At 62.5% G+C, this 10,188-nt stretch overlaps 1 protein-coding gene across 1 annotated transcript; it reads right to left on the bottom strand.

Annotated features, from left to right (window-relative positions):
- Positions 1 to 855: 855 nt before the first annotated feature.
- UBALD1 (UBA like domain containing 1) lies at positions 856 to 7,294 on the bottom strand. The gene is made up of 3 exons (XM_030798747.1): positions 6,953 to 7,294; positions 2,467 to 2,529; positions 856 to 1,956 (listed from the first exon to the last, which is right to left on the bottom strand). The coding sequence occupies exons 1-3, from the start codon at positions 7,070 to 7,072 to the stop codon at positions 1,606 to 1,608; spliced, it is 534 nt and encodes a 177-aa protein (XP_030654607.1). The 5' UTR covers positions 7,073 to 7,294; the 3' UTR covers positions 856 to 1,605.
- Positions 7,295 to 10,188: the final 2,894 nt, after the last annotated feature.

The raw sequence follows: 10,188 nt of genomic DNA, 5'->3' as shown, positions 1-10,188 counted from the left end.
TGTGGCAAGAGCACCGAGGCATGCTTCCTGAGAGGCACAGTCACATCCCTGGGAGCCATGAAGGGTCAATGGGGAGTGTCGACGCCAGGGGAGCACGGGACTTTCAGACAGAGAAGATGCTCTTCCACCCAGGTGGCAGGGCCTCCGCCAGGGGCTGGTGCTATCTTAGACGGAGTGGGTGTTGCCCGTGAGGAGCTGTGAGCTGAGTCCCGTGGGGGTGTTGCAGAGGCCCCAGTCTCCCTTCTGTCCCAAGTCCAAGCCCACTTTTGGGGGGCTGTGAGGCTGAGGGTGCATTCTCTCAAAACTGCTCCAGCTCATCCCAGGCAGCCTCGGGTTGCCAGTCACCTAAGTGACCCAACATCTGTGCCCCCTTTGCTGGCAGCACTCCGCCCCATCCTTGTCCCCTGCCTCATCCTCTGCCCCTTGCAAGCTTCCCTGGCTCTGTCTGCCCTCTGCCCAGAGGCCCTGCCCTACCCAGTGTGTGCTAGAGGCCGGGCTCAGAGGGTCCAGCCTGTACTCAGCCACTGGAGCCGTGACCGAGAAAAGTCCTGAGATGAAACCCAGGACAACGGAAGGCAGGTGTGAGCCCTGCGAGCTCCTAACTGGGCGCCAGGATCTGTCCAGCCAAGCAGAGGTAGGGGTGGGTGGACAGGATGGGGACCCAGGCCAGGAACTAACTTCACAGGAAAAGCCCTGGGTGGGCAGGAAGATTCCAGAGCACGCTGTGGCTGACAAGGGCAACAGGCAGCAGTGTGGAGCTGGGGAGGCTGGGGGTGGCCCTGTCTTCTGGGCGGTGGCCCCCAGAGCTAGCTGGCAGCAAGCCTCGTATACAAGGTAAGACCACAGAGTCTGGCAGTGGTTTGGAATTCGTTCTTCTCTTTTGTTAAAAGGGGGAAAGGAAGTGGATGCGGGTACCCCCAGGTGCAGGGGAGGCATGCAGGCAGCCCCAGCAGGCAGGCGCTGGGAGGCGGTGGGAAGAGTCCTGGAGTTTCCCACAATCCTTTTCTCTGCAAGGAACAGCGACGCCGGCTGATGAGGGGGTGGAGAGGAGGCAGGGCCCTGGGGAGGGGGCGGCGGGCAGGGGGCTGGGGGCTCACTCTAACATGCAAAGTCCAGCTGCCCCAGGAACTAGGTTGCTTCTGAAGAGCGACACATGTAGAAATACACAGACACGGCCACGCGCACACATGCGGAGAGGCTCTGCATTCCCTAGGGTGGGGGTCGAGGCCTGCCGGCCCCCAAGGAGCTCCAAGCCAGGGATCAGCGATGTCTCCGCCAGGGTGGTCCTCCACGGCGCCCCTGGGCTGGACGGGGCAGGTACGTCTTCGAAGGAAGGCTGCGTGGTCTCTGAAGTTCTGTCCGCCAGGCACCCAGGCCGCTCTGAACCACTCCATGTGCCGGGGCCGCTGGGGCCATGACCTTGCGTGTGGGCAGCTGCGTGTTCTGGCACCAGACATGTCCCTGCCTGGCTAGAGTCCGCGCTCTCCCCTCCGGGACTCCGGGGAACAAGGGGTGCAGACAGAAAAAGGGTGAAGGGGGCCCGCAGAGACGTCCTCTCCCCCGCCCCACGGGGTCCTGGCCTCCGGGAGGGGGGAGGGGCCTCCCTTATCTCTCTGCCTCCATGGCAGGGTGGGCCCTGGGTTCTGAGGTGGCCTGTTGGGGGGCCAGGGGTGGCCAGTCTGAAGCCGGAGAAGGGGGTGCTGGAGTCCACAGGGGCGGCTGTGGCTGGTGGTGCTGTGGGCCCCCCGGGGGCGAGGCCGCCGTGGGCCAGCTGGAGGCCGCAGAGCTGCTGGTGGCGGCATGGGGGAAGTGTGGCGGGGGTGACGTGGCTGTCGCGGCCATCGGGCTGCCGCTGCCACCGCTGTGGAAGCTCTCGGAGGCCTTGAGACGGGAGAACATGGTGAGAGCGTCGGGGAAGTTGGGGGGTGTAGCAGGGGTATTGGCGGGGGTGCACATCTGTGAGGGGAAGAGAGGAGAGATGGGGTGAGCACCCCTTCCTAGAGGGGCCCCCACTGCCTCCCAAGGGGACACGCGTGGCTGGCCCATTCTCGGAAGGCTCTGTGTCCCTTCCCCAGCTCCCCAAGCCTGTCTGCTGCCCAGGGGTTCCCAGAGGAGATGCCTTGAGATGAACCGACCCAGCCTCACTCTTGGCAGCCCATGGCGCCTGGGGCCACGAGGCTTTTCCAGCCCACCCCCTTCCATCGGCCACAGCATCCCTGGGGGCTGTAGGGTAAGCAGCTTCATTGCCCCAGAGGCCAGCGCCCCCCAGGTCTCAGGGGGAGCTGGCACAGGCAAGATTAAGTGCAGGACCCAAGGAGCTGGGACTCCTGCTGACCCATCTCCAAAGAGGTCGAGCCCCGCCTGCACCAGCGCCCTCATACACCTGGGCCAGGGGCTGCTTATACACCGAACTAGCTCGGCCTCCTTCCGCCCAATCCAGAACTAGGGACTCCAGGGGACACTTACCATCTGGTGGTGGTGGTGGCTGTAGGGGATGTTGGTCTCCTGGAAAAAGGCGCTGAGGGCTGTCTGCAGGAAGAAAGGCCCCTGCTCACCCTCCAGACCCCCGCCAGCCCTGCCGCTGCCCTTGTTCCCAGGCTCCTCTGAGGCTGGGGATGACCCTGGCTGGACCACTGAGTGGGAGGGGTGAGTCACGGTGCTGAGGCTCAGTGGCTTGCCTGTCACCCCCAACCCTCACTGCTGTCCAAGGAGGAGCCACGGAACCTTGGGCAGTTGGGTGGGCGGAGAAGACCCTTCCCCTGCTGCTCGCCACCTGCCTCAGGGCCTAAGGCCTGCAGAGCCCTCCCCCTGCACCAGCTGGCACCGGCACCATGACTGCGTGAGGGCGGGCAGTACACTCACCCCATCCTGGAGGAAAGGCAGCACGGCCCCAGGTAGCCCAACCAGATCTCCCCACCCTGCCCTGTTTCAGGAGATTCTAGCCTGGCTGTTACCACCTCGACGGGTACCAAGTCTCTACTCTTCTCTAAGCCTCGGTCTCCTCATCTGCGAAGCAAGAGCATCTTGAAAGAGCCTGAGCCTGGTGGTGGGGATCCCCTGCTGCCCCACCCAGCTCTGCTTCTGGCTGATCAAGGAGGCCACTGTTTGGGCCTTGGTTTCTCCATCTGTACCACAAAGAGGTTGGACTAGGTGGCTCCCGGGTCCCCTCCCTTGCAACAGTGACCTCCTAAGATCACCAGATTCCAGCAAGCAGGGCCTGGCACCAAGGAGACAAGCCTGGGCTTTAGGCTCACTCGCTTACCCACCAGAGCCTCCCTCGGAACAGTGCCCAGGAAGTGGAGCAGAAAGACGGCCCTAGGACCAAAGCCACCACAGGTTTATGACAGCTCCCAGCACAGCTCCCCAGCCACCCGCCCTTGGCTGGCAGCACGCTAGGCACGGGATGCTCCACCGTCTCCCTCCACACCCGGGCCACATGCCACACTGGCCACGGTGCGGGCACCCAGCAGGGCTCCATCCCAGCGGGGCCATGGACTGTCATCATTAACCCCACAGGCAGGAACTACTGTCTTACAGGCAGGGAAATGAAGGTAGGAAGTTGACTTGCTCAGGGTCAGCTGGTCGGCAGAAGACAGAAATGGGGGCGCTCAGAAAGGCCAGGACAGGTGGGGGAGACAGAGCGAGCCCGGAGCGCTTTCCTCTGTGTGTCAGTTCAGCAGGCTCCGGAGGTCCTTGGTGACTGGGGACTGAGGAGCCCCAGAGGGAGGCGCTGGTATTTGCTATATCCTGGCTGAGGCCCTGCAGGGGTGGGGAGGCCCATCCCAGGAAACAGAGGCTGCCCTTGCGCAAGGGCTGGTGAGGGAGCCCCACAAGTATGTGAGGGGTCCTTGGGGCCCTGCCAAGTCCCAGGCCCAGACTTGGAGCTTCAAGCCGCTGAGGTACCCCTACCACCACCCCTCATGCCCATTCCCCTAATGCCAGCTTGACTTCCTGGCCCTCCCAGGTCCAGCACACCCAGAAATCCAGCCTGGATCCTGGGGCCTGCCCTCGGTCGGGGGTATGGGTGGGAGGCTATTTAAATTTTTTTTTTTTTTTTGGAGACAGAGTCTCGCTCTGTCACCAGGCTGGAGTGAAGGGGCATGATCTGGGCTCACTGCAACCTCTGCCTCCTAGTTTAAGCGATTCTCCTGCCTCAGCCTCCCGAGTAGCTGGGACTACAGGGACGTGCCACCACACCTGGCTAATTTTTGTATTTTTAGTAGAGACGGGGTTTCACCATGTTGGCCAGGATGGTCTTGATCTCTTGACCTCATGATCTGCCCGCCTTGGCCTCCCAAAGTGCTGGAATTACAGGCCATGAGCCACCATGCCCGGCAAAAATTTTTTTTTTTTTTTTTTTTTGAGACGGAGTCTCGCTCTGTCGCCCAGGCTGGAGTGCAGTGGCGCAATCTCGGCTCACTGCAAACTCCGCCTCCCGGGTTCACGCCATTCTCCTGCCTCAGCCTCTCCGAGTAGCTGGGACTACAGGCGCCCGCCACCACACCCGGCTAATTTTTTGTATTTTTTTAGTAGAGACGGGGTTTCACCGTGGTCTCGATCTCCTGACCTCGTGATCCGCCCGCCTCGGCCTCCCAAAGTGCTGGGATTACAAGCGTGAGCCACCGCGCCCGGCAAAAAATATTTTTTAAATAAATGAATTATGTGGGGAATTTCCTGCAGGAGACACCCTATCTGGGTGTCCCTAAACAGGGGTGTGGGAGCTCAGGTATGGGGGCCGGTCTTTAAGTACCTTCCCAGACCCCAAGACCCTCTGTCAGCAGCAGCTGTGCCCCAAAGCCCAGGCTCACTGTGTAAATCCCAACCCCAGGAACCCCAGGCCACACCAGAACCCCCTCTGCAAGCCGCTGTGAGCATTCTCCATTGAGAAACATCTGCCCCACTAGATATCGGCCCCTCCCCCTGCAGCCTCCTGCCCCCATTAGCACCTGAATTGCAGCAAATGTGACCCAGAAACACCGCCTGGTGGATGCGGCCAGCGGGTGGAGCGTGGAGGGGGATGGGGTGGCCATGTGAACCCCTCACTCAGCCCCATTCCAAGGCCTGAAGTCCCGTCACCTTCCTCCAGCCTCCCTGGCGGCCCCCACTTTACAGATGGCACAACTGAGACTCGAGACTGGAGGGCACAGGGCTCCTCTCACGGGGCCCCTGGGAGCCACCAGAGGCCCCAGATGCTCCTGCCCCTCTGGGAACAGCCTTTCCCCAGACGTTGCACTCCTCAAAGCTGTATTTTCAATTAACTGTGCCGCTGAGGGATGTGGCCTGGGTGCCAGCTGGGTGCCAGGTTCTGAGGGCTGGGCTGAGTCCTGCAGGCAGGACCCGCTTCCCACCGGACACCTACCTGCCCAGCCCCAGGCAGGGAGGGAACCCTGCGTGCAGATGTGGGACTGCCATGAATGTGGTTTTGCAAGTTTTGCCACATCCAGCCCTTGACACAAACAGGGCTGAGAAGGGCTGTAGAGACCAGGAGGGGAGCAGGGGAGCTTCCTCCAGGTGGGGGCTGCCTCGGGGCACAGGGGGCAGTGAGCTGGCCAACAGAGGCTGACTCATGCCCCCCAACCCCACCATACAGATGTGGAAACTAAGGCCAGAGGGACAGAGCAGCCTCCCACGTCCTGGGGTGAACACCGCACAGGATCAGTGGCCCCCGCGACCGCTGGTAGGAGGGAAGTAGGCAAGGAGAGAGGGACGGACTCATCTGGATGGGATGGCCACTGCCTTCCCAGACTGTCCCAAGCTTGGGACATTCTGATCCCCCTCCAGTCCCCAGGAAGCGGAGCCCCAGAGTCCTCTGGCTTCTAGTCCCTCCTGCAGGCCCTGGGATGGCTCCTCACGGGGAAACCAGGTTCCCAGTCGCCAGCTGGGCACAAATGGTACCGGGATGGCTGAGGCCATGACCTTATCCCTGTGAGGGGCATAGCTCAATGGGCTCTGGCCTCATCCCCAGATACCAACTACCAAGGGGTTAATCCTGGGGTCGGTGAATTAGGGAAGGCCAGGTAGCCTCTGGGCAGCACAAGCCAGAAGCACTACTGTCCTGTGGGTTAGGAGAAGCCCGGGGGAGTGGGTGCCAGACTGGGGCAGCATCACCTCCTACCCAGCTAGCCCGAAAGCTGGTGAACCGTGTGCATCCTCCCCAGTGCACCGGCAAAGGGACAAATGCCTCTGCCAGCCCCAGGAGAGCACCTAGACGCGCACACGGAGTCCCCAAGCACACCTCTGGAGGGGATACACGCTCATCCCTGTGCTGTAGTGTGGGGCTCCGACACGCCACCCATACACTCCAGGCCGTGTAAACACATCACACCGTGCCGGGCACGGGCGGCATCTGCACACCCGCCACATATGTACGCGTTGATCACACACCAAACGCACCAGGGGGCTGCGCGTTCACACGCGCGCCAACGTGCCCGCAGGTCCGCCACCTCCCCGGTGCCCCGCCGACGCCGTGGCGCGGTGCGTGCGTAAACACAAATGCACATGCACGTGTGCGCACGCCGCCGAACGCCCACCAGGCACGCGGACCCTCGGACCACTCGCCCGGACCGGCTCCGCCCTCCGGCCCAGCTCTGCCGAGGCCTGGGGCGTCCTCCTTCCGGCCGCCCGCCCGACTGTCCGTCCGCACCGCGGCGCCGCCCTGCCCTCGGCCGTTACCCGGACAAAAGGGGTGGGGGGGTCCCCGTCTCGATCCCGGGGGACTCGGGGCCCCGCGGGGGCGACGTATCCCCGACCGGTGGCCCGGTTCCCACCTCCGCCCGCCGCGAGCCCTCGGGATCTGGACGCCGGGCACCGCCGTCGGGAAAGCGGGTCGGGTCTGCGGCCCGGAGGGGGCGCACAGCCGGCACGCGTCCACGCCGTCCGCCCCCGCCCCGCGGCCACGCGGGACACACTCCGCCCGTGGCCCCGGCCCTCGCCTGGCTCCGGCGCCGCGCACCTCGAACTGCCAGTGGGCCGCCTGCAGCAGTTGCTTCGCCTGGTCGGCCGCGCAGCCCGCCGTCAGCACGAACTGGTTGATCATGACCTGGTGCTTGAGCTCGTCCATGTTCACGGACATGGCGCCGCCGCGCTGCCCGCTCCGGCCTCCCTCCGCCGCCAGCGCCTCCGCCTCACGCGTCCACCATTAGCGAGCCGGCTCCGGCTAATACAAATATTTACTGTGCGGCTCTGACTCACCGCGCCTCGCCTCGCTCCGCCGGCGCCGCGGCATGCTGGGATATGTAGTCTCCACGCTGCGCCGGGCGCCCCGGGGGAGCGGGGCCGGCACCCCAGGGGACGCGAAGCCCGGGAAGGGGCGTGTCTGACCGCCGAGCGCCCGCTGTGCGGATGTCCGGGCCGTGACCTGAGCCGGGCGCATTCACGTCGCCCTCGTTGCTCTCGGTGGCACCCGTGCCCCTGCTGTGGCACGGATGGGGGTCCGCTGGCGGGGCCACGTCTGTGCATGGGCGCAAATGCCTGCCCACAGGATCTTGGCCAATGCCTAGGGACCGTGTCTGAACAGTGAGCGCCTACTGTGTGTGGATGCCCGGGCCGTGACCAGGGTTGGGGGAGTCCACGTCGCCCTCGTTGCTCTGGGTGGCACCCGACTCCTGCTCTGGCACGGATGGAGGTCCGCAGGCGGGGGCCTCAGATCTGTGCACAGGCGTCTTTGCCAAGGCCCAGGAACGGTGTCTGAAAACTGAGTGCCTACTGTGTGCAGGCGCCTGAGCTGCACACAGTCCACATCGCCCTCGTTGCTCTCGGTGGCACCCACGCCCCTGCTCTGGCAGGAATTAGGAGCCCAGAGGCCGGGGCTACAGATCTGTGCACGGGCGCAAACGCCAGGCCACAGGCGTCTTTGCCATGCCCTGGGGACTGTGACTGAACGCTAAGCGCCTACTGTGCGCAGCTGTCCAGACCGTGACCAGAGCCAGGCACGTCCACGTCGCCCTCATTGCTCTCGGTGGCATCCGTGCCCCTGCTCTGGCACGAATTGGGGTCCCAAGGTGGGGCATACAGATCTGTGCATGGGCGCAAACGCCGAGTCACAGGCGTCTTTGCTAAGACCTAGGGACCCTGAACCCCTCTGTGATTGACATCTCTCTGTGTTAAATAGTAGGCACACCCTTAAGAGAGGGGTCTCTAGGAATTTTGGCCCAAATCGTTTGGTCTAGGCTGAAAGGCCTGGCACACTGTAGGCGCCGACAAATACTCGTTCAGTGAGTGAATGAATGAGCCACTTAAAAGCTCCGCTGCACGTCACCGCCTGTAGCTAGCCTCCTAGCTCTCCTCACTCAATCTCTCATCGCCCACTCGTGGCGTGGGTCCTTCCTAGCCTGGCTCTGAGCCTGCCCCACTGTAGCCCGATGACCCTCTGGAGGGCGCCTGGGACAGGCTGTCGGGGCCAGCAGCCTCTGGTGCTTCGGGGTCCCCCTCCCAGCAGTTCTCCCGCTTTCCCACGCAAAATCTCGTGCTCTTTGCCGGAAATCTCGGCCCTCAGCAGGCGGGCGCCAGGGCCCAGCAGAGCCAGTTCCGGAGCGGCCCCAAACTCCCATTCCCAGAATGCCTCGGTTTATTTGCATCGTTTGGTCCCGGTGACGTCAGCTGAGTGAGGTCGTGCCTCGACCAATGGACAGCCTCGGGGTGTTAGGACCTGGCCATATAAGGTAAACAAAGCTGGGCGCCCAATGAAGGGGCGGCGGGGGCGGGCGCTGGGCCGGGGAGGCCGGGGGCGGAGCCGGGGCGGGGCGACCGGGAGGTGTTTACAGACCAGCACATGGCGCTTCCGGTTGACGTTGCTGACAGCTAGTGAGGCTTTAGCCGGCTCCGAGCGCCTGGGGGCGGTGAGGCGCGATCACGGCAGCTCTCGGTGACCTTGGTCCGACTCCTTGCGCCCCCTGGCCCCAGCCTCCTTCGTTGAGACACTTTGTTGAGTCCTCTGTTCCTGGCCCTGACCTAGCCTGGGGCGACGGAAGAGCAATAGCCGGGTGGGGGCTGTGAGGACGGCTGGGGTCGGGATCGAATTTCGGAAACGCGGAGGACGAGTGTAGCCTTGCATGATGGAAAATGCCCTCCCGAACTGGCGCGGTGGCCTGTCATCCCACCTACCCGGGGGCCGAGGAGGGAGGACTGCCTAGGCCCAGAACTTTGCAAAAACGCCTCTACAGAAATTTAAATTTTAAGAAAATTAGCTGGGTTCGGGTCGGGCGCAGTGGCTCACGCCTGTAATCCCAACACTTTGGGAGGCCGAGGCTGGCGGATCACCTGAGGTCAGGAATTCGAGACCAGCCTGACCAACACGGTGAAACCCCTTCTCTACTAGAAATACAAACACTAGCCGGGCGTGGGGGCAGTCGCCTGTAATCCCAGCTACTCCAGAAGCTGAGGCAGGAGACTCGCTTGAACCCGGGAGGCGGAGGTTGCAGTGAGCCGCGATCGCGCCACTGCACTCCAGCCTGGGCCACAGAGCAAGACTCCGTCTCAAAAAACAAAACGAAACAAAACAGAGAATTAGCTGGGTTCCATGGCTCACACCTGTAAGTAATCTCAACACTTTCGGAGGCCGAGATGGGCGGATCACTTGAGTCCAGGAGTTTGCGACCAGCCTGGGCAACATAGTGAGACCCTCGTCTCTACAAAAAATAAAAAATAAAAAAAATTGGCCGGGCGTGGTGGCTCACGCCTGTAATCCTAGCGCTTTGGGAGGCTGAGGCAGGCGGATCCCTTGAGGTTAGGAGTTCCACACCAGCCTGGTCAACATGGTCAAACCGTCTCTACTAAAAATACAAAAATTAGCCGGACATAGTGGCGCACGCCTGTAGTCCCAGCTACTGGGGAGGCTGAGGCGGGAGAATTGCTTGAACTCAGGAGGAGGAGGTTGCAGTGAGCTGAGATCGTGCCATTGCATTCCAGCCTGGGCGACAGAGCAAGACTGTCTCAAAAAAAAAAAAAAAAAAAATTCTGGAGTCCCAGCTACAGATTGAGGTAGGAGGATTGCTTGAGCCTGGGAAGTCAGAGGCTGCAGTGAGCCGTGATTGTGCCTGGGGGACAGAGCAAGACCCTGTCTCCAAAAAATAAAAAATGCCCTAGGGAGGCCGGCACTGGCCCTGGGGGTGAGTTAGGGGATACTGAAGTGTTTAAACAGATCTGAACCCTTGTACACGTTGGGATCACTGTGGCTGTGGCTGTGCTGGG

Source organism: Nomascus leucogenys, chromosome 18, assembly GCF_006542625.1.
Source record: "Nomascus leucogenys isolate Asia chromosome 18, Asia_NLE_v1, whole genome shotgun sequence".
Lineage (NCBI taxonomy): Eukaryota > Metazoa > Chordata > Mammalia > Primates > Hylobatidae > Nomascus > Nomascus leucogenys.
Note: the sequence above shows the minus strand (reverse complement) of the source record. Positions and strands in the feature narration are given on the sequence as shown.